General features: G+C 36.9%; 1 protein-coding gene across 1 annotated transcript; it reads left to right on the forward strand.

Moving 5' to 3' along the window:
- The first annotated feature begins 7652 nt into the window (after positions 1-7652).
- On the forward strand, positions 7653-24460 carry slc25a36b (solute carrier family 25 member 36b). The gene is made up of 7 exons (XM_055197412.2): positions 7653-8048; positions 12667-12822; positions 17080-17157; positions 20976-21076; positions 21773-21839; positions 22866-23155; positions 23275-24460. Exons 1-7 carry the CDS (start codon positions 8008-8010, stop codon positions 23466-23468), a joined length of 927 nt encoding a protein of 308 aa, XP_055053387.1. The 5' UTR covers positions 7653-8007; the 3' UTR covers positions 23469-24460.
- Positions 24461-25228: the final 768 nt, after the last annotated feature.

Here is a 25228-nt window from a genome sequence, read left to right on the forward strand (position 1 = left end):
TGAGCGATTGATGGAGCAGGTGCTCCAGGGTATTCCAAAGGAGTTGTGCTTGGTATATCTGGATGATATTTTGGTACATGGAAAAGACTTTGACTCTGCTCTAAGTGCCCTTGATCTTGTCATGACCAGGATAGCTCAGGCGGGCCTTAAGTTACATCCAGAAAAGTGCCAGCTAATGCAAAAAGCTGTCACTTTCTTGGGCCACCATGTTAGCTACGCTGGAGTAGCTACGGATGACCAGAAGACTGCAGCTGTTCGCAACTGGCCGGTTCCGTGCAGTCTCAGGCAGTTACGAGCTTTCCTCGGGCTTGCATCATATTACCGGAAATTCGTATCTGGATTTGCTACTATAGCCGCTCCCCTCCATCAGTTGACTAAGAAGGCACAGCGTTTTTCTTGGGGGCAGGAACAACAGCAGGCTTTTGATAGCCTGAAGGAGGCTTTGTGTAATGCGCCAGTGCTCGCAGCTCCAGACCTCAGATTGACATTCATTTTGGATACAGACGCAAGTAATGTTGGCTTGGGGGCTGTCCTCTCTCAGGAGGGGGAAAAGGGAGAGAGAGTTATTGCATACTACAGTCGAGCATTCAATCGGGCAGAGCGCAATTACTGTGTAACCCGAAGAGAGCTTTTGGCCGTGGTTGACGCAGTAACCCATTTCAGACATCATCTATGTGGGCTCCCTTTCGTGGTCAGAACAGATCATGCTTCATTACGTTGGCTACTGTCTTTCCGGGAGCCAGAAGGGCAGGTGGCCCGTTGGATTGAACGGCTGCAAGAGTTTCAGTTCACCATTCAACATCGAAAAGGAGAAAGTCACCAGAATGCAGACGGGTTGTCAAGACGCATGTGTGAATCAACATGCCCACAGTGTAAGCGGCTTACCTGTTATGAAGAGTCAGGACAGGCGGACGAGTCCCTTCAGGAGGAGATTGGAGTGCGTTGTTGTGCAGTGTTGCCTGATTCTAGCATAGCATGGTCCACTGAACAACGTCTAGACCCTGAGCTCCAGTTAGCCATGCAGTGGTTGGAAGCAGGGCAGAGGCCCACATGGGAAGAGGTAGCGGTTTATGGGCCAGTGGTAAGGAGCTTGTGGTCCATGAAAGATGGCTTGGCCCTGAAGGCAGGAATGCTACAAAGACAGTTTGTGGAGCCGGCAACTGGCCTTGTGAAATGGCAGATTGTTGTTCCAAAGTCCTGCTACCGTTTGGTCCTTGAAGCGATGCATGGTCGGCCGGGGGTTGGACACTTTGGAGTCAATAAAACACTGAAACGAGTTAGGCAAGAGTTTTACTGGACCACCTGTCGTAGGGATGTAGAGTCATTTTGCAGGCGATGTGATACCTGTACAGCTAAGAAAGGGCCACCGGGCCAGTCTCATGCTCCCTTGCAACAACGTCAGGTTGGCTGCCCTATGGACCGTGTGGCAGTAGATGTCTTGGGACCATTCCCGCAGACCCAGAGAGGAAATCGGTTTGTGGTGGTTGCCATGGATTATTTTACGAAGTGGCCGGAAGCATACGCCGTACCCAATCAGGAGGCAAGAACTGTGGCTGACGTTCTCTTGGAAGGCATGTTTGCTCGCTTCGGGGTTCCAGCTGAGGTGCATACAGATCAAGGCAGAAATTTCGAATCACGCCTGTTTTCAGAATTTTGCAGACAGCTCGGCATATGGAAGACAAGGACTACTCCCCTACACCCCCAAAGTGATGGGCTGGTGGAAAGGTACAATCGAACCCTTGCCACACAGCTGGCATTGTGCGTGAGTAGAGATCAGAGGGATTGGGATCTTCAGCTGCCATTGGTCCTGCTTGCTACACGAAGTGCGGTGCAGGAGACAACCGGTTGCACACCCGCACTCCTGATGCTGGGCAGAGAGCTAAGGACTCCTTCCTCACTAATAATGGGTCAACCACCAGATGCGCCGGCCGCGCCGCCGGGGTTGGAGTATGCTCATCAGCTGCAAGATCGGCTGCAGTCGGCTCATGAATACGCTCGTCGTCAGGCTCTGCAAGCTGGTGTTCGTCAGAAGCGGGCGTATGACCATCACTGTAAGGGGCGTGATTTCTGCGCTGGAGAGTTAGTCTGGGTCTATGGACCAAAGAGAAAGAAGGGACGCTCACCTAAACTGGACAGTGCCTGGATTGGTCCCTGTTACATTGTAAGGAAGCTTGGAGAGACAGTGTACCGTGTTAGGAAGAGGCCAGGAGGAAAGACTGTGGTATTGCATCGGGACCGGCTGGCCCCATACCAAGGAGAACAGCAACCCTTCAGGAGCTACAGTCCACGGCAGACTGTTGGGGCAACTCACCCTGCGCACGGAGGAGCTGAACACGCAGCGCCGGGCAACGGGTGGGGAACCTCAGCAGGCTGTGAAGAGGGTGACTCCCTGATTCAGGGTTCTGGGGAGACTCTGGACACCTCCGGAGGAGCTGAACACGCAGCGCTGGGGGGGTCTGGGGTTTCTCAGGGACAGTCTGAGTCAGGGACATCCGAAGATCTAACCTTGGCCAAGGATTGTCACGAGAGTGGAAGGAGGCATAAAGGACAAATCTTTCAGAACGCAGAGGACATACCGACTACGCCCTTGGGAGCTGTACTGCCAACCTATGTTCCGCGGGGGCCCCGAGATGTGAGAGGAGGTCCCGGGTTAAGACCGAGGGACGTGCTTCGAGTGCCACAACGTTTCTTGGATTTCACCCTTCCTCGGGGACGAGGAAAACTAAGGGGGGGGGCAGTGTGGCGAGGATGCTGGTAGCTCTTGATAATAATGTGTTAATGTTTTGTGGATCTACTGTTTAGTGGGGTTAATAACTGCACTTTGACACTGTTTGGGGGGAGGTGTCCGGGAGGGGGCAATAGAGGGTGGTGGAGGCGGTAAAAAAAGGGAGGGGAAGAAGAAGTGTTTTTGGTTGTAAGTTAGACTACTGTGATATAACGTAGTCGTTGTTGTTTTTCTTTGATGCCTGCTAGTTTTGCACGAGAGGGATTTAAGGACACCTCCTAATACCCGTGTTAGGCTGGAAAAATAGGCAATAAACCAACAACCCGTTTGGGTTTTGTGTGAAATCTATCCGGTCTCCTGCTCGTTCTTCTGGGAAATCATACACGCCGCTACAATATAAATTACGTTTTCAAAACACCTTACTTAACGTCCACATTATCAAGACTGTTATGCACACACAGCATAACATAAAAGCAAATTCTCATTGTTTTGTACAAATTGCAAATGTATTGGTACAATCGTGAGGTTGATTACGTCTGCTGTTTTTTTATACATTTTCAATTTCATCAAAATTCATTATACTGGCCTGGGAAACAGTGGCGTTGCGAGGGGGGTTAAGCCCCCAATGGTTGAAAAAAAAAACGCCCTTTATCTTTTGAGGATTGAAACATTTAAGTTACAGCTTTTATTATTATTACTTCCATTTGTTTTCCTGATACACAAAATCGGTCTTTCTGCTCTGTCTCGTCATTGTGTAGAGCTGTAATGCAGTACAATATCTGTTCCGGCCGGCAGATGGCACTGTTAACAACATATAGTCATCGAAAATGGCCTTTCATCAGGGGGCAGTTGTTCAAAAAGTTTAATGATCCAGATTTGGAAATCCTATCTTTTGCTATCCAGGATCAGGTAAACCATCTCACGTTTGTCCTGGTTTTTCAAAGCAAAGTTTACCCTGATCCAGATACACACTTTTTTAGATTAGTAAATCTAGTGTTCTGAATGGGATCACGTGTCAATGTTGACTATTAGCTAACAGCAGGTAAGTTTGGTCAGTACGGGCTCACTCAGTGTTTTTACTTGAAGAGACAATATAACAACATAACCTTCCTTACTTTATTTATTTCAGTTCAACATTCAGTCAGTTCTTTTGGCCCAGAAAAAAAATCTGGTTGTTAAACTACTTTTGACTGTTTGGTCTCTGATGATTGTGATCAATATACTGTACAGTGACAAAAGTTAGTTAAAGTTAAAGATTATTTTTGTTAAAATTAAATGTTAAATAGTTTTTGTTTGCTATACAGCAGTCAATGAGGGATTTATATGAACTAATTGGCTGGAAGGTTTAAATGGTAGTCCAATGTTTGATTATCATTATAAGGATTGAACTAATCAAGAGCAAAATTTAAACAAAAAAATATACATTTATAAATATTACATGATAGAAATTTTGTATTGTAGACAGGTTTATATGTTTTATTAACATTTTTTGTTCCTGAAATCCACCTTTTTGGGATCAAACAAATCCCAATCTTACTAAAAAGTTTTAAACAACACAAAGTGAATGTTTGATCCAGATCAAATCTTAGATTGAATTTTGTGATCCAGATTCAGAATCTTTTTTTTTTTGAACAACCCATTTTTAAATTTTGGTTTTTAGTGTGTGGGATTTTACGGGGTGGGGTTGCTGGCCCCACGCCCAACCCTCCTCCTTTCTCACCCGGGCTTGGGACCGGCCATTGCGGAGTTTATGAGGCCCTTTGTTCCACGGGGAATCCAAGGAGATAAGTAAGTAAGTAAGTAATTTTGAAATCCAATAGTCGAAATCCAAATGGATTACTTTTGAACAACTGGCCCCAGGTGATAATAAAACAACTAACTTGTTATTTCTTACTTTTTAATAACTTTAAAGCTTATTAACTTCTTACAGCGTATAATGTCAATTTGCATGTATACAATAAAATTATTCAATCTGTAACACTTAACATTCCTTAGTTAACATTAGTTAAGTACATTAGTTAACATTAGTTAGCATTTATTAATCTTTGCTAATGTTAATTTCAACAATGTCTAAGACTTTATTAAAAAGTCTTGTTAACGTTAGTTAATGCACTGTGAACTATAATGAACAAACAATTAAAAGTTCTATTAACTAACATTAACAAAGATTAATAAATACTGTAACAAATGTATTGCTCATGGTCTGTTACTAATGTTAACTAATGAGCCTTATTGTAAAGTGTTACCCTTTAATCAATAAGATACCGGCCTATAAGAAATATAGCATATAAATATAATATTAAGAGTAGCCTAATGCAGTGGTTCTCAAACTGGGGGCCGGGGCCGCCAGGGGGGCGGCGAGATGGTGCCAGGGGGCCCCAGTTTTATGACATTTTATCAAATAAATTAATTTATCATGAATTCTGTGCAATTAAACCTATAGAAATTAGGCTACTAACCAACAGCACTACTTTCTATCATTAAATATGTTTTGTTTAATTAAAAGTTGAGTTTAAGAACAGTTTTTTGTCATAAATTTTCTTTGGGGGGGCCACGAAGGTATGCGCCGTACACAAGGGGGGCCGCACGCTAAAAAAGTTTGAGAACCACTGGCCTAATGCTGTTAAAAGTTTTAAGAAAATTTTTTCAGTCAGAGAAAATAATATAAAGAAGGAAAAAAAACAAAAAGCCGCATATAAAGCTAATAAAATGAATGCAAAAAATAACAAACACGAAGTATGGATTGATCAACAAAGACATTACATAATGCAACGTGAGTACACTTTTTAAATGTTATGTTAATTTTACAATTAACGTCATAATAATAAATGGAAAATTGCTGTGTTTGTGGGGTCATGTTAGCCCCCGTTTGACCCTGGCAACCCCTCTGCTGGGAAGTAACTAGTTGCATAGGTCGTTAAATGCAAATTGGTTGACCTTAGTGTCCTTACACTGTTAAAACTAAAAAAGTCCAGCATTGTACATTTACAATCATCATCAAAACTGCAGCCATACAGTTCAAATCAGAAAACATCGACATCTATAATTCTGTGCTCTTGTTATGACAACATGGCTAAACATTTTGACTTATCTTGTTAATTAACAATGACATAAGAATTTGTCATTTTGATTGACATGTTCACTAACATTAAAATTTCCTTGGAGAGATAAACTAAGAATTTAAAAGTTACAGGCTTTTGCATTTTTTCCTTGATGTTCTGTTTGTATGAATTGTTCTGAGAAATCCACTTGTTTTTTACATTTTAAGAAAGAAATGCTGCAAAGCAAATGAGAAAAACTGTAAACTATACATTACATTTGTTTTGGAAAACAAAGTGTGTTTTGTAAGCTAAGGTATTGTTTGCTCTCAAAGTACGCCTCCAACGTTTCTGTTTTTAATGACACAATTTCACCCGTGTTTGAGGCCAAACAAAACAAGACCACTGAGGTCTGAGATCACAAGCGTCTTACACGAAAAACTAAATCATTCCTGTCATACATTAAAAATATATTTATGATATTTTAATATTCTTTGAAAATTTAAAACTAGACTGACGCATGCGATAACACATTTGAAGTCATTTTTGTGTTCTATTTGAATGTAATTAAAAATGTAAATGTGAGAAAGCATTTAAAGTTTTTTTCAGTGGCTTTGGAGCACTTCTCGAAACATCATTAAAATTTGCAAAACAATTTGTGCATTTCTTAGAAAAATTCATACAAACTGTACAACATCATGGATGTCATGCAAAAGCGTGTAACTTGTTGAAAATCCTTAGTTCATCTCTCAAAAGTAAGTGTCATTGTTTATATACAAGACAGTCAAAATGTTTAGCTATGTTGTCAATATTACAAGTGTACACAATTATATGTGTCAGTATTTTCTGATATAAACTATAAACAAATTCATATTTTCACCTTTTTATGTAAACAACTTACACACATTGTGATATTAAAAATTTATTATTTTACAGTACAAATAAAAATTACAAAATTAGAAAAGTTTACTGTACAATATAAGAAATGTCACATTTTCTGTAGCTCAAAATGTTAAGATTTACTTGACAGTAATCTATCAATTCAGTTCACATTTACAAAAGACTTTTTAAAAAATCTATAAAAACATGCTTACAGTTACAGATCATGGTATAAAGGTCAACAATTTTGCATGACATGCATTATACAATGAACTAATTCCTAAATGTTTAGGTGTAAGACTATAAAGTTGTATAATGTATTTTGATAAAAATGTCAATTCTAATGAACTGCAGACAATTGTACATAAATCAACGGCAAGATTGTATCAAAACAGTTGCAATTTGTCCAAAACAACGAGGTTTTGCTTTTATGTTGTGCACAACTGACTTGATGATGTGGAGGTTGAACAAAAGTGTTTTAAAAAAAATTATTTCTGATATAAGAAGTGCTCCACAAAGCAACTGAGGAAAAACTGTGTTAACCCAACCCTATATCGCGCAGATACGTGACTGTTTCGCGTGTGGACCGGCGTGGGGATGTCACGTTTTGTCGCGTTTGAACGTGAGCATGTCACGTTTTCTGTCTGTGTCACGTATTTGCGTGATATTGGTTAACCAGGGGTCCTGAACAAACTTTGAGCGCTTTCAAAATATATATGTTACGTATATTATACATAATAAAAATATATATATATTTAGTTATGCCAAGCTCTATAATTTTTATCGGATAGAAATTATGAACGGGGGCTTTTAAATATTATTGTGGACGTTTGGGCCTTGTCAAAAAATTTAGAGATCAACTTCTCTCATAGCTCGTGTAGTGTGCACACGCGCTCAATCCTTTGAGTCGAGCGCTCATCACGTGAACAATACGTGAGGGGGCGGGCTCTAAACTCTCGACCAATGGGACTTTTATTATGCGTCCTCTGATTGGTCCGTAGACCGTGAACCTTGACCGCGTTCACGACCCAGAAGAGTGTGCGCTTGTGTAAATGAAGGTGAACCGCGTACGGGGCAAGCGTGTGTTTTCGTTTCCAATTTTAACTTCTGATAAACTTCCACCTGAATATTGATCTGCACCACTGATACGTGAGGAGGTTTTAGCCACGGATTCACTTCAGTTCAACTGTCGAAGACGAAACTTTTATCGGAGGTGGATTGTCGAAGGTGTGGCGGTACTAAGACGTACCGAGGTCGGACAGACTGTCTGTTATATCCCGCTGAACTCACACGCATGATATCCACAAGGACATTGACAAAAACACATCTGCCCGGTTTGGTGGAACCTGGAGAGAATGAGCCGAGATGAGCCAGAGAGACACACTGGTGCATCTGTTTGCTGGAGGGTAAGACTAACAGTTACTGTAACTTACTTAACATATTATGCTTTACAGTACAGGATCAGCTCAAGTATATGACTAAAAGGTATCATTAAGAGACAGTTGCATGAATTTCTTAGTATTCTGCTTCATCTCGTTTGCTTTAATTGCATCTTATTAATGTTTGTGCAAAACTTTATGATTCATTTTAAGTTCCAGAAATTAATGTAACGTCGTAACACACACACACACACAAAATAAAGGTATAGTACACATTTTAAACGTATTGTGAAAATGTTATATAAATTAATTTTCGCAAAATGCAGCTGGGTGATTCTCACGAAAACTTGGTTTTAAAAATGTCAAGCATGAAAATGTAAAAATTGCTTAAATTTACTTTTTTCCCACTAGACATTGAAAAACAAAGTCTGGAGTAAATGGGAACATTAATTTAAAAACTTTTACTTATCATTTAACACTTTTTGTGACATAATTTTAAAAATTAGTCCTAAAAAATCTCATTACCGCAACAGTCAGAAAACATTAACACTGACATATTTTCAAAATGACATGACAAACCTGAAAGAACATAATTTGGAGATTCTGCACATGCATTTAAAATCAAAGTATTATGCTTCTATTAATTAAATTAACATTTAATAAGCATCTGTTGCGGTAATGATAATCAAAATGTCGTGTAAGCATTCTGACAAGACAATATTTCAAATAACTGTAAAAAATGATCTTACCTGGTAGCCATCTTGAAGTAACTGGTCCATGTGCTTGGTCACTCAAAATCAAACTTTATTAAAATTCTGTATGTGTGCTTAAACTGTTCTCAAAAAGTGTTGCGGAGGATGAGAACATCAGGCATGGACACATAATTTTCCTATTTATTACAACATAACGCATGTTCAAACACAGCCGGACACATTGCGGTAATGAGAATTTCAGCAGAAAATGAGATAAAATGTACAATTATAAATTCTTATGTTGAAATCACACATTGTACAAGGTAGAACACAGTATTGTGTTAATTCTGATGCTTTTTAATGTTACTATATTACACATTTTAAAGCTAAAATCATTAGTGCCGTGGTGTTTCAATGATTTCGTGAGAATCACCCAGTTATAATACAAGCACGCAGTTAAAGACGTCCGAAGATTTGATTGGCTATTTGAAGTTAATCTGACGCAAGACAGGAACTGACAGCTGTCAATCATAGCTGATGATTGACGTTACTTAAACACAACTATGTTATTCAAGTCTCTGTAGTATGAGAACAGACATGTGCAGCACATTTCTTAGAAAGACTTGTGTATATATGGTAATGTGGTTTGTGGTGAGTAAATATAATTTAGTTCCAGAATCCCAAAAGATCTTGAATTAAGCCACACAGATATTTATATCACAGTCTATGTGCACCAAACCCTCAAGTTGTTTATTGTAACAAAGAGTCATTATTCTTAAATCAGACGTTGACTATTACATTTGTGATCATCTAGTTTTGGATGAGGGTTGTGGTTTTGTGGCACTATACTGTTACAGGTGCTGATTCATCCGGTTTGGATTCACTGCTGGTGATTTTGTAGCCTGTCCTGTAAATATCTGTCCTCAGTGGTTACAGATTTAAAAATAGACCCATGAGTCGTCACATTCGTCGACTTTGGATTTTATAAGTAGAAGCTACAAGTGAAGTGCCTGTTTAACATGAATGTTGAATACAGTTTGTTTCGTTTTCTCATTGAAATTATATTTTATTTTAATTTATGTCTTATTATCACTACAAACTAAGTCAAAAAATTTTGTCGTTAAAGTTTCCTCGTTTTATTTACAACTCGTCCAAGTTTTCATTATGTGGTTTGTAGTTTGTGTCGTATCAGGTTTTTTATCAGATCCCTTCTAACAATACTTGGCATGTGAGAGATGTATGGAAATATCATGTTTGTTAACGCAGATCTGCAGGCACGAGTTTAAACATTAATTCACCTTTCGCATTGAAGTTAAACTCTGTTTAGCCTTGGTTATAGTCTGTTTTTTTACCTTGCAAAGCATAGTTCATTTGACGCTGACATGAAGTCACGCGTTGCTGAACTGAATTGTGGATCTGTTAACGTCGCGTCACTGCTGTTGCTTGCGGCAGAAGTTGAACGTTTATCAAGCGCCAATTGGTGTGTCAGCCAATCAGACCGCCTTATCCAAATAATAGGGCTGCACCGATATATCAGCCGATGATGCTTGCTATGCTTCTCAATAAATTACGGTGAAATGCCGCTACATCCAAAAGCCAGAGGGCGCTCTTGTGCAGAATCTCAATATGCGCTGTAGACGAAGAACCAGACACACGCAACTATGACACGCAGCTTCATGGACTGGCTTAAGGATACATTTATATTGCTGTTCTTCAAACCTTTTCAGGTATTTTCATGATAATAAAGAATACGTTTAATAATTATGTTTGACGAGTGTTGCTTAATGCATGTTATAAACTACTCAAACTAACATTGATTTCAGAATTGATAAGGACTTGCTAATCAAAAGCCGTAGTTCATGAAATAGCTGTGAATAATATCGGCTGTGCGATTCAGAATAGTTATCGCCCATGTATTATTAGGGTATATCGGCATTTATCGGTGCACCCCTACCAAATAACCTAGTTCGAGCCAGCCAATTATGTTTATGCATGATCCCAGCATGTGTTGCGGCCATTGTGATTGGCTGTTGGCCATGCTTCAGACAAGCCTTCTGTCAAGCGTTAACGCTTTTTCTCCGTGTGAATGTACCAACACATGCATTGTGACAAATTGCAATACTTCTCATTGCCTACATACTCCTGTGCACGCATGCGCAACTCTGTGTACAATCTACGTACAATCTTTCAAAAATCTGACAGTGCGCGTACAATTCGTGCAAATTCTTCTGATGATTAAAATTGCGCCATGCGCACTGTACGCTAACCATCACATACGGATAAAAATGCCTTTAACCGCGTTTATTCTGTGTTTGGTGTTGAACTAAAGGCACATAGGAGTGCTCATGGCAAAAATCAGAAAAATGTAAATCAGAAAAAACGATAGAAAAAAGTGATAAAAACACACAAAACTTCATATTTTGTCTTTTTTAGAAAGACTTGGGCACAAGCACTCCGTCTGAAATCGCGTACTGTGACAGTTTGCACTGAATTAGATTTACAGCTTTATCATTAAAACAGTATGTTATATAGACATTTCATCAGACGCACGGAAATTTGTCGCGGTTACACTTCTGGCCAGAACTTACTATAACTTCCGGTCTTTGTTTGTTTAATAGTCTGGCTAGTGGCTAAACTGAACTTAAACGTCACGTTTTTTTCTGATCCCATTTTTTTAAACCCTAGTTAGTTTGTAATGTTGCTATATTAGAATAAATAATACCTGTAAAATGATAAAGCTTAAAGTTCACTGCCAAGCAATTTATTTTCTTTAACAGAAGTCCCCTTTCAAAGCCTACAGCGAATGGCGGTTTGGACTACAGCCCTCTACTTCCTGCTTTAATGACGTCACCAGAAGTTTTTTGTCTAAACTCCGCCCACAGTAATACGTCAGTCGCCAGCTAAGCTAACGGCAAGCTAAGCTGCTATCGAATCACAACACACTATATTTATATTTGGGGGCCAATAACCGATATATATATAGGCCGATAAATATTCGTATTAATTTCACAATGAAAAACTCCCAGAACGCGGACATCTTGTCTTTGCGCTAGACTAGTATACTCTTCTTAAGCCTGCAACATGTGTCATCTTCGTGCTATGTCACAGAAAGCACCAATCAAAACTCCACATGGCCAGAAATGAACAAGTGAAGTGGTTCAACAAACCAAAATAATCCATAATTTATCAGCTTTCATTTATCGGCCTAATTTTGCTATCAGACCGATAACCGATAATATTAAAAATAAGCAGTTATCGGCCGATAACGATATGTCGGCCGATATATTGTGCATCCCTAAGTAAGACATCAGCACGTTTTAGGACAGTAAAAACAGCGCTGTACAGATAAGTAAATTGTGTGAAAAATATCGTGTTTTTTTACACGTGAAACATGAACACATGTTATATTGCGCAATGTTAACACAATCAAAGCTTCAAAAACACCGAAAGAACGGGACCTTTAAAATACCTCAAATACCTCGTAACAAATAACATGTTTTGGTTTCCTGTAGTTCTGTAGTTAACATTGTATATGTTATATAGCTCAGTGTAGTTTTTGATAAGCTTTAGCTATGATAATTTGGAGGTAATCTACTTGTTATTTACTTAGCTTGTTATCAGAAATAAACGACTCTAAAATTACTTTGTTGTTATTGATTCTTTGCGAAAGTTTACCAGAAGTTACCTTTGTTCCACGAAAGCCGTTTGTTTATGTTGTTTTTGCTGAAACCGGCCTTATAGTATGTCTGTGTGTGCAGTATTTCAGACATACTCATTTCGTTGACATAAGCAGAACAACCACAGCCTAATTAAAATATGCGTTATTTAATAAGTACATTTTAATCATGGGAAATTAATTTATTGGTACCTTTAATCACTTAAATACACATTTAATGTAGCCTAAAATTTAAAAACACAATGATTATTTGACTCTCTCTCTCTGTGTGTTTCAGATGTGGAGGCACAGTAGGTGCGATCCTGACGTGCCCATTGGAGGTGGTAAAGACGAGACTTCAGTCGTCTTCTGTGGCGTTCTGTATTTCTCTGAGTACAGTTAATGGAGCCGGTATGGCACGTATGGCCCCTCCGGGACCCCTTCACTACCTCAGGTATGCACATCATCATCTTGTACATCATGTCTGTCACTCACAGATGAGTTTATTTACCCTGAAGACATTTAAAAACAGCAAACACAGATGTCTATAATGAGTTTTAGTTTAGATGGTGATATTTACTTATCTGTTTAGGTGCACCATGTTGCTTTCTAATTATTTTAAAGACAACACCCATGAATGGAATGGGGCAGTTATGTTTAGTTCATGTTATGTCTGATTTGTGTGAATCTTGGCTCTGTCTTGTGTTTTGTAAACATTTGTACTATGGTTTGTGGTCCCTCCCAGACGATAAGCCGCTTGTTGTATCCCTGAACATTGTGTGGTCTTACGCCACCAAATAAAAATAAATATAGTTAAAGGGCAAAAGAGAAATGACGCTCATTGGTTTGCTATAACTACCAGTTGTATTTTAGTTAGCTTGTTGTTTTGATGTGTATAAGATGCGTATTACTGAAATTCTGACTGTGACATTTTCTTTCAATGCTTTCTTTGTTTTTATATAAAGAATCTCTTCTCAATCGTTTCCACTCCCCCTTACCCGACCAATCGCCGCCTTCACGCTGAAAATTTGAGTTCTGGGGTTTGGCTTCAAATTGAAGTGTGTGTGTAGTTGGTTTGTTTGGCTTACTGGCTTACAGAAACCTGGTCCACATAGGTTAACTCAGGTTATATAATATCACCGTCCTACATCTGTCCTTAGCTTAACTCGGGTTATATATCGCCATCCTACCTACCTATCATGATCTGACCTTAAAGGAGTAGTCCACTTTAAAGATGGGGTCCATTGACTTTTTATAGTAGGAAAAGGATACTATGGTAAGTCAATGGGCCCCATCTTTAAAGTGGACTACTCATTTAAGAATAGTAATCACAGTTTAGATCAGACAGTATTAAATTTTTAGCTTTATTTTTCTAAAATTAACTTATTTTGTCTCGTCTTTTGTCCCCAAAAAGTAACATGACTTCCTATCTTCTGTGAAACAAGAGTTATTTTCGATATAACGAAAGTATATAGAGCCCAAGCCTATTATGACTTGTATCCAAGTTTCTTTTACCTTTTAGACAATCACCGCCTGTTCATTGTTTTGAAAAGAAAACATAACTCGAGACGACACCCTTTGTGTATAACACAGTCATAGTGACATGACAAAGCTTGGTACGTGTTTCACATGGAACGTAAAACTTTATAATTCTTTCTCCTTTATTAAATTTTATTTTTCTGTCATTGATTGGCAGTTAAATCTCACACCCTTTTAAGATTAGATATTATATGTGTTTAAGGGCTTTATAAGTGTCTTACAAGAATTTAGATTTGTTTGTTAGAGCAAGTCTTTTTGAGGTGTGTCCCACAAGGATATCAGGGTTTCTCGTATCCGATCATCTATCACAATATATACAGCAGGGCCTGAAATGAAATGTTTGCCACACCTGCCAATGGTGAGAAAATGTATCAGCTAAAAGTAATTTTAACTTTTTTACGTGTACGCAAGTGTATGCACAGCCTTGCAAAGCATCAGGGGCGTGCACCAATATTTTTGCCACTTTCACAATCTGAGCCCCCCTGCCTTCATGTAAAAAAACACCAAAATAAATGTGTTGACTAACTTTTATATTAAATACTAGGGCTGGGTATCGATTCAGATGTTTCAAATCGATTCGATTTCAATTCACAAGCTATCAACTCGATTCGATTTCGATTCTCAATTCAACTCAATGAATATAGATTTAATACAAATTCTATATTTATAAAAAAAGAACTGTGAACTTAAGTTTACAAGGGTAATTAATTAAAAGAAATTAAGAGCCATAAACCTGTATATTAAACTCTTTTATTTTAGGTACACTTGGGTACATTAAAACAGAACCCATCTCTATTTTTCAAATGCTTACAATTATGTTAAATACAATGCAATTTGAGGAGGAAAAATGTATGCTGAAAAAGTCATAACAGTCTAGTGGAGAAGACTAGTAATTAACGTAATCTTACACTGAAAAAATGATTCATTGAATTTAATCAATTTTTTTAAGGTAAGTGGTTGCAATCAATTTATTTAAGTTACATTTAAACAAAAAAGATTAGTAAAGTAAAATAAAATATAATGCTTTTGTTTAAATGAAGCTTAAATAAATTGTTTGCAACCACTTACCTTAAAAAAAATTTATTAAATTCAATGAATCATTTTTTTCAGTGTACATTCAATGTTTGCGGAAATAAATATGAGGAAAAAAACTATTAATCGAAAAATCAATTTTTTTCCCAGCCATATCAAATACTCCAATCAGAATAATGACACATTGGCATTATATTTTCATCTGAATAGCATTTTTTGTTTATTTATGTTTTGTTTAATGACTTGTTCAAGTGTGCAATTAATGCATTTGCACAATAACTGCATTATGTTACAAAATAAATGTAATTTTAAATCCGTAAAGTATGTAAACAATGAAAATGACATAAGCAATACTCACGTGATAAGCAGAGAAAAATATAGATACACAGAAAAAAATAATTCATTCAATTTAATAAATTTTTTAAGGTAAGTGGTTGCCATCAATTTATTTAAGCTACATTTAAACAAAAGTTTTTTTATTTTATTTTACAAATTTTTAGGGCTGGGCATAGATGAATCTAGATTAATCTTATACAAAATAAAAGAAATTTTTTGCATAATATATGAGTTTGTGCTCTGTGTAAATATTATGTATATTTAAACACACACACATACATATACATATATATATATATATATATACAGAAATGTTTCATTTATATATATTTTTTTATTTATTTATAATATAGAATTTATAAAAATAAATAAATGTACACATGTAAATGTTTTTTAAATAAATACATGAATGCGTTTGTATATATATATATATATATATATATATATATATATATATATATATATATATATATATATATATATATATATATATATATATATATATATATATACACACATAATAATTACACACAGCACAAACTTATGTTATGCAAAAAATTACTTTTATTTTGTATGAGATTAATCTAGATTCATCTATGCCCAGCCCTACTATTTTTTTTGTTTAAATGTAACTTAAATAAATTGATTGCAACCACTTACCTTAAAAAATGGAGTAAATTGAATTAATAATTTTTTTCAGTGTAGGATTAAACTTTTTTTTCCCTGTTTTGTTTGTTTATTGTTTGTTTGAAAGCAGAGGGTCTGTCCTTTCATTTGATATATTTGTATGTTTATATATTTTAAGAAGAATTTTGTGAAAATCACAAAAAATGCTGGCGTGCAACTTTTCAACAAATGTCTGTCGGGGAATGAGTTAAACAAATAGAAAGACAAGTAAAAGATGAATGGATGCTTCTTCGATTTGGAGGTTGCTTGCAAAATCCATTTGGCTAAAAAAGGTGGCATGGGGGGGCATGTGCATAGTTTAGTTCAAGCATAGCTTATTTTGTATGTGTATGCAGACGCTCGACGCATGTGCATTGTGACAAAATGCAATGCACCTCCTGGGGTACATACTAGATTATCCTGTACGTGCATGTGTGACCTATGTGTAAAAAGTATGCACAGTTACAAAAATTTGGCGGTGCCTGTAAGAGTCCCCATGAAATAAAAACGGACAATTCTTGTATTCTATTCATTATAAACCATTTATCCATGCGTCTCTTTTTTTAATTCATGTGCTCTGGTAAAGTCTAATCTGAACAATGTACATACTTGTGGTGATCATTCTTTTATGACGTCGGCTAGACATCTTGGGCGTGAGCCCCTGGGGCGAATTGTCAGGGTGCTGCGAGTTTCATTTCTGTTTAACGATTTTAATTGATTTTCCCATTAAACCATTTAACTTTTTACAACACATTTTGAGCCAGATGTGCGAGTTTCATTTCTGAATAAAATGCCTATTTTTATATCCAATCAATTGACAGTGGAAAACAAAGCCACACCCACTATTTTCCTTTTACATTAGCTAGTAGTTATTCGGAACTGACAATACATCTATTATTATTAATCTTAGTGCATGTTCATTCACATAAACATTAATAAATTCAACTTCAAACATTAGCTGATGGCCATAATCTTGAACAATGAACATTTGTATTTGTGTCTTTTTTGAAATGTTTGTGCATCATGTATAAATGTTGCTAAATAAACACGACTCGTTTTGGCTGTGATTCTTTCATATTGACTGATTTCCCATGCTAGTTTTTGTTATGTCTAACTCTCTCTTTTTCTCTCTTATCAGGTTTATTCTTGAGAAGGAAGGTCCCCGTTCATTATTCAGGGGCCTGGGGCCCAATCTAATTGGAGTCGCTCCTTCACGGTTAGTTTGCATCCATTGATATATTATATATGATCCAGTTCACATGACACTGTATATGTGAAAACAGTCTGACTTATGCAATTATGCAAAACCAGAAAAGCTACAAATGCACAGGGCATGGCGTGAACACACAAAGACGCTCATATGTCAATCACTTGGTTTCATTTGTATGTGTTTTGTATTAACTTTAAGTGTTCAGATTATTTTAAGAACCTTCCAGGAACACAGCTTGCCTTTTACTAAAGCAGGTTAACCTGATTTTCCTTTTGAACAACAGCCTGGCCTTTTAATATTTCTACATCAGTAGATGTTGATGACCATCTAATGCAATATATATACAGCTCTGGAAAAAATTAAAAGACAGTTCCAGTTTTGCATTGAATCATCATTTTTCTACATGAATTGTGACCATTTCATTCCAGCGTCTGTTAAATTTCAACAAAAGCAAACTTCAGGTGTCAAATAAAGTCACCTGACAGCAATGTAAAAGACAAAGCATGATAGACACATGAAAGATGTGATTAAAAATCAGGGTTATTCCATCAAATATTGGTTTTTGAACTAATACATATCCAGCTGTGTAAAACATGTTTAACTATGTAAAACATTAGTATTGTCCTGTTTAAATTTTTTTCAATTCAATTCTATTGCTTTACATTAATAGAAGCAGGAGAAAACTCTGAAAAATCATAAAACATAAGCAGAAAAATACAACGGTTAAGATTAACTGTACCAGCGAGCGTAGTGTAACGTATATAAGATGGTGCTTAGTTTAGGCAATGTCAGCAGACTCCCCAGGGGCTGAAAAAAAACCTAGGAAAAAACCCTGCGGGAAAAGTCCTAGGGAGGGAGAAACACCCCTTAGGAGAGAGCCAGACAGCTGATTCTATAGAGGATATATTATATAATAGGTAAAATTTTTTTTACAATTTTATGGAAATTAAAACATAATATATAAGTATATATGGGTGATTCTCACGAAAACTTGGTTTTATAAATGTCAAGCATGAAAATGTAAAACTTGCTTAAATTTACTTTTTTTCCCACCAGACATTGAAAAACAAAGTCTGGAGTAAATGGGAACATTAATTTAAAAACTTTTACTTATCATTTAACACTTTTTGTAACATAATTTAAAAAATTAGTCCTAAAAAATCTCATTACCGCAACAGTCAGAAAACATCAACACTGACATATTTTCAAAATGACATGACAAACCTGAAAGAACATAATTTGGAGATTCTGCACATGCATTTAAAATCAAAGTATTATGCTTCTATTTGATTAAATTAACATTTAATAAGCATCTGTTGCGGTAATGATAATCAAAATGTCGTGTAAGCATTCTGACAAGACAATATTTCAAATTAACTGTAAAAAATGATCTTACCTGGTAGCCATCTTGAAGTAACTGGTCCATGTGCTTGGTCACTCAAAATCAAACTTTATTAAAATTCTGTATGTGTGCTTAAACTGTTCTCAAAAAGTGTTGCGGAGGATGAGAACATCAGGCATGGACACTTTATTATTATACATGAATATTCAGTAAATATTTTTTCTGTCATGTAAAGTAGTCTAGCAAAACATCCATTTATTTTTTTCTTAATATTTTTGTGTTAATTTGATTAAATTACAACATAACGCATGTTCAAACACAGCCGGACACATTGCGGTAATGAGAATTTCAGCAGAAAATGAGATAAAATTTACAATTATAAATTCTTATGTTGAAATCACACATTGTGCAAGGTAGAACACAGTATTGTGTTAATTCTGATGCTTTTTAATGTTACTATATTACACATTTTAAAGCTAAAATCATTAGTGCCGTGGTGTTTCAATGGTTTTGTGAGAATCACCCATATACACGGATAAGTAGATTAGACGGGGACAGCTGGTGGTCGTTGTTTAATTATTTAAAAAAAAATGAATATAAACGTTTTCTTTGAAGTATTCAAGATCTGATAAATTGCATCTTTTTGTTAGTTTGTCTGATTTCAGGTTCAGGTAAAAATTTAATTAGAAATTTGGCAGAAATGTTGTGCAGAATAATACAAAAATTATAGTCTTACTTAAACCCATACCTCTATATCAGGGGTCTCCAACCTTTTTATGAGCAAGGGCTACCACAATGGATAAAACCATCTGGAGGGCTACTTTTTGATATAGCCTACTTAAAACTTTTTTGTTTTACTTGTTTATTTTATTTTATTTGACTTGTTTATATGTTTTAGTATTGTTTAAAATTTTAACATAAGTGTAAACCAATGTTTTACGCTTTTAATATTAAGTGTTTAATGAGGCCTAAGTAAGAAATCGGGCAGTACAACAAGCTCAGATTTAAAGGGGACATATCATGAAAATCTGACTTTGTCCATATTTAAGTGCTATAATTGGGTGTTAAAACCCTAGAAAAAGGTGAATAAGATCAACCCAGTAACTTAGTTTTGGTAAACCCTTCTCTACAAGCATGTGAAAAAATAGCTCCAATGAAATTTGGCTCCTCTTATGATGTCTGATGAGGATAATACCGCCCCTTAATCTGCACTATCCAACCACGTCACTGCCATTTAGTGCAGAGATCAGCTCATTTGCATTTAAAAAAGCACCCAAAACGGCACATTTTTGCTTACACCTACAAAGTGGCAATTTTAACACGCTGCGAAAATTATCTATATGGCATTTTAAGCTAAAACTTCACATACGTAGTCTGGGGATACCAAAGATTTGGTTACCATGAGGGCTCTACACTAACTTTTTGCACTGGTTGCACTGGTGCGCCTTACTTTTTTCTTAGGTGCACCAGCACAAAAGTTAGGTGCACCCAACTTTTTGACTGCATTGCATTTAACACCGAAACAGCATTGGGTTTATCCTTCACTATTGCTAGTCTTGGCTGGTTTAAGAGTGTGTTCGCACTTGACAGATTTGGTTTGATAAAAAACCTGGTACAATTGCCACTAAGCCTGCTAAACAAAGTGAGTCTCGGTCCACTGTCAAACAAACTGTGGTGTGGTTTTGACGGAAATGTGAATGCAACACAGACCAAAGGGATACAAATGAACCAAAAACAGGAAATGATAACAAGATGCAACCCCAAAAATGTTTAACACAGGAAGAGTGTTTATTATATCTCAGTTTGCACATATATCAGAGGAACTCCTGGTGTTGTTTTGACTCTTTAAAACATTTTATAAGCTTTAAGAGTTTTCCGCTGGAAAAATACTGTGGATAGTCTGCCAAATCTGTTGAAAAAATGTCCAAAGCTGACCCGTGCCAGTTACAAATGCCAGTGTGAACGCTAACCAGCCTCGTGGTCTGTGTGTCAACATATAGCACCGGTGCGCTCACGGTGACCCAAGTTCGAATCCCGTGATTCCCGTCTCTGTGGTTCTTTGCCGATCCCGCTCCCCTATCCCCACCCAACACTTTCATGTCAACTCTATACTACAATGCTATCTAAATAAAGGCATAAAAGGTGTTAAAAAAACTATTATTTCTTTTTGGTCTGGACCAAAAGAGCCAAGAGAACCCAACTATAAGTGTGCCCTGGTCATGCTGGTCTTTGTATCTAAACTTCAAAATCCAATTTAAAACCATCAAACCTGAGCACCCTAACCAGCATGGTACTCATTTAAAGACAGCCAGTGTAAGCACGTTTTTCTGAAGCATTTAAGATTAATTTTAAGCTATTGGATCATATTTTATGTTTTTGTTTTTTCCTAGCTTAGAATGTACCTTGAATGCACTGTAAGTCGCTCTGGATAGAAGAGCCGCCAAATGCGTAAATATAAATGTTTTTCCTCTTCTCTTTACAGAGCCATTTACTTTGCTGCTTATTCCGGCACCAAAGAGAGATTAAACGGTGTGTTAGAGGCCAACTCCACACAGCTGCACATGGCATCAGCCGGGATCGCAGGTAAGAGTCTTCACTCGATCCAGGCGACACATCAGCACGCATGGATTGCATTGTTAAAGTAAATGCCCTCCAGTACATCTCACTCTCTTTCACTTTTGTACTTCGTAAAATCTCCTTTCAGTAAATGTTCACAACTCAAGGAAGATCGTGCATACTGCCAAACTGTGTGTCTGTACAGTATACGTGAATGTTTGTTATAATAACAGTGGGTTGGGTGTTGGTCTTACCTGTCATCTGTATTTAGCCTGAAGATAGGATTAAGGTATTGAACGTCAGAGTACACACGCCCTTTTAAATGAATTGTGTGTGTACATGTTATAAGTAAGAAATGTATAGATTAAATGAACTGTTAAGTTCCTTTGGATAAAAATACTCTGCCGAAGCATTGATGTATTGTAAATGTAAGTCCATAAGTCATTCAAATACACCTTAAAAGCCACTTTGCACTAATCCAACAAACAGAAAAATTTGAGTTTTTCCGAGTGTGGATTTTTACTAATCTCTTCACTCAGATGTTTATTCATCAGATGTTTATTGTTGCATCTGTAGATTTATTTGTAATAAAAATACAGTCTTTGACTCCTAGTAGGAGCTTGGCCACCTAGTGGATGGTTTTATTTAATCACTTCAGCTAAACGTAAGTGTACATGTGATCTAACTTCAGTTTATATATCTGTCTTCTGTTCCTCCAATCAGGATTCACGGCCATTACAGCAACCAATCCAATTTGGATGATTAAAACAAGACTACAACTGGATGCCAGGTAAGTACAAAATCCAAGCCGAAGAACAGACATTTAATCTGGAAAGGCAAGTTACTGAATAGGTGTCCGTACATGTTAAAGTAACATAAACAGTTATTTACATGATACAAAATAACATACAGAACATACCTGAGAGGCTGAATTAACACAACAAGTCAAATCAAGTTCAAAAAGGTCCCGAAGTCATTCCACATCACTAAATACATTGAATTACATAAATACACTCACCTAAAGGATTATGAGGAACACCATACTAATACTGTGTTTGACCCACTTTCACCTTCAGAACTGCCTTAATATACATGGCATTGATTTAACAAGGTGCTGAAAGCAAATGTTGGCCCATATTGATAGGATAGCATCTTGCAGTTGATGGAGTTTTGTGGGATGCACATCCAGGGCACGAAGCTCCAGTTCCACCACATCCCAAAGATGCTCTATTGGGTTGAGATCTGGTGACTGTGGGGGCCATTTTAGTACAGTGAACGCATTGTCATGTTCAAGAAACCAATTTGAAATGATTCGAGTTTTGTGACATGGTGCATTATCCTGCTGGAAGTAGACATCAGAGGATGAGTACATGGTGGTCATAATGGGGTGGTCACAGGGCTAGAAACAATGCTCAGGTAGTCCGTGGCATTTAAACGATGCCTAAAGTGTGCCAAGAAAACATCCCCCACACCATTGCACTAATGAGAAATTGAACAGGTGTTCCTAATAATCCTTTAGGTGAGCGTACAGGAGCAGCATAGAGTGAACTCTCGCGGCTGTAGACGGTAGTGGTTTCTCTTGGTTCATATTAAATAATTTTAACATATAAGTCGCACCTGAACTTAGGTTCCAGGACCCGCCAAACTATAAAAAGGGTGACTTATAGTCCGGAAAATACAGTAGAAATAGTCATCGTCCATAGTGTGAAGGCCCTGAATTGTTTTTTATTTCTTGTAGGTGCTGTAGTTTGAAACAGCAGGTGTGTTTTGTGACTTCGTGAATTTAACGAAATCCTTTTTTTGTGTATGTGTGCAGGAAACGCGGGGAGCGGCGGATGAACACGTATGAGTGCATACGGCACGTGTATCGGATGGACGGCGTGCGCGGGTTTTACCGCGGTATGTCCGCATCATATGCAGGAATCACCGAGACTGTGATCCACTTCGTTATCTATGAAGCCCTCAAACGACGCCTCTTAAAGGCCAAAGCAGCAACGCACATGGATGGAAAAGAAGACGCGGGAAAAGATGCATCTGATTTTGTGAGCATGATGCTCGCTGCTGCCACGTCCAAAACGTGCGCCACCTGTATAGCTTATCCACACGGTAAGACTGCATGATGATTTTATGTCATTTAAAAAAAATAATTACAGGGTGGGCTTTGGGATAATGTTTAAGTTTAATGTTACAAAACTGAATTTGCATTTTGCTTTTGTGTTTTGCAGAAGTAATCCGTACCCGTCTACGGGAGGAGGGCAACAAGTATCGCTCATTTTTTCAAAGTGTCAGCTTGGTGTTTCGAGAAGAAGGATATCGAGCTCTTTACAGAGGACTTACTACACATCTTGTCAGACAGATTCCTAATACAGCCATCATGATGTGCACCTACGAATTTGTCGTCTACCTGCTTGATGGCTAAACTTTGAACTTTGTATTCACCTTTTGTCAGGTGTGTGTAAAAAAAAAACAGATGGAGAAAAGTGCCAAAATTTACAGATCCGAGTAATATTTACATAAGGAAACACATTGATATTAGGATGAAAATGCGTCTTTTTTTACCGTTTTTTGCTTTTTCTCTCTCTCTCCTCCGTTTAATGTTTAGCATTATGCTGCTTCTGAAAGGCTTCGCCTTGATGTGTGCTGTTAAAACTCGGACTGTTCAGCTTTATCATAGGTTTTTATTGCCTATTAATGCTTTGATTGTGATCAAAGCTTAAAGGTCAGAGCCGGAATCGAATTGGAGGAGATCCAAACTGAGACTCACTTCCTATTTTGTAAACCAGCCAATCAGAATGCACTTAGATCGTGGGACGCCAGAACAGGAAAGAATCACATATTTTCTTTTACAGATGTTATACATTATATTTATATTATGTATAGCATGTACTTGAACACTGTGCGCACACGTTTGTAAGACACTGTAAAGGTGAGTGTCAGGAGTGTCATATTTGTGAGGTTTTACATTCTCTTCCTCTATATGTATATATGTGTGTGTGTGGTTTGGTGTGTCTGCTGGCCATATATGTTTGTTAGAATAAAAATATTTAATAATTATATTTTCTCAGCAGCAAAATTACTAATGAGATGATAATAAACCTTTTTAAAAAATGCATTAAGCTGTTGCACTAACAAAGAATATGTTTGGTTTTCGGAAGACATGTTGTATCCGGATCACAAGCACACACACAGCATATGAATGTGTTCCCATCCAGTCCATACAGAGACAGATTCTTATAAAACACTTGAGGATTTATGTTTTTTGTTTGTTTTTGGGTGCCAATCTCACTCTTTAATGCCTTTATGATTTTGCAACAGCTCACTGTTTGTTTTTGGTTTACAATATGTTTGTCACACTTCATATGACACCATGACTGTTTATATGAAAAAAATAAATGCATTTAAAAGCAAGAAGGACATGAATGTTTTATTTGCTGTTTTATTGCTTCTACACATCAACTTGTGTAGATGTTTGATGTGAGGAAACTGGTAAAACTTGAGAGCAAGGACAGACCACACAGATCATGTGTTTGCTTCAAATGAGAAGAATTGCTGGATTATAATAGTTGTTTTAAATCTATATCTTCTCCAGTCTTGTCTAGCTCTGTATTTAGTAAATATAGTAAATCAATGGTTTTACTCAAATCTATTTTTATTTGAAGTCTATTTTATTCAGTGTTTGGTGGATTACTAAGTAGCTGATTATTGTAATTAAATTACATTTTCCTTGAAAGGATTACTCTTCAAATAAGTTATGTCCTTGCATTACTTTCAACAATTCTGAATAAATCCATCCTTCTGTGACATTTATAGGTCTCTTTCCTTTTTAATTTGTATCTATTCCTTGCCTTTTACCCCATGTATTGTTATTGTTTTTTCTTTTTTATGATTTTATTTAAATGTGCATGCAACTGGGAGATACTAAGGATGAACAAAAATCTTTATTGTATTTTAAAATATTTTTTATGTTATACCCTACTTGAATGTGTATGTATATATAGTTAAAACCTAATATAATTTAAAATGTTACATTTTAATACATTATTTTTCATATTTTCTAGGTTGATAGATAATTCCACTTTGTTGAAATACAGTAACTACAGTTTTATTTTGGCTTATTGAGGAGGAGTTGCTTTATTTTTAGTAGCCCTTACTGTCAAGTTTTTATTATTTGCTTACATT

The sequence above is a fragment of the Misgurnus anguillicaudatus genome, chromosome 24 (genome assembly GCF_027580225.2).
Source record: "Misgurnus anguillicaudatus chromosome 24, ASM2758022v2, whole genome shotgun sequence".
NCBI classification, from domain to species: domain Eukaryota; kingdom Metazoa; phylum Chordata; class Actinopteri; order Cypriniformes; family Cobitidae; genus Misgurnus; species Misgurnus anguillicaudatus.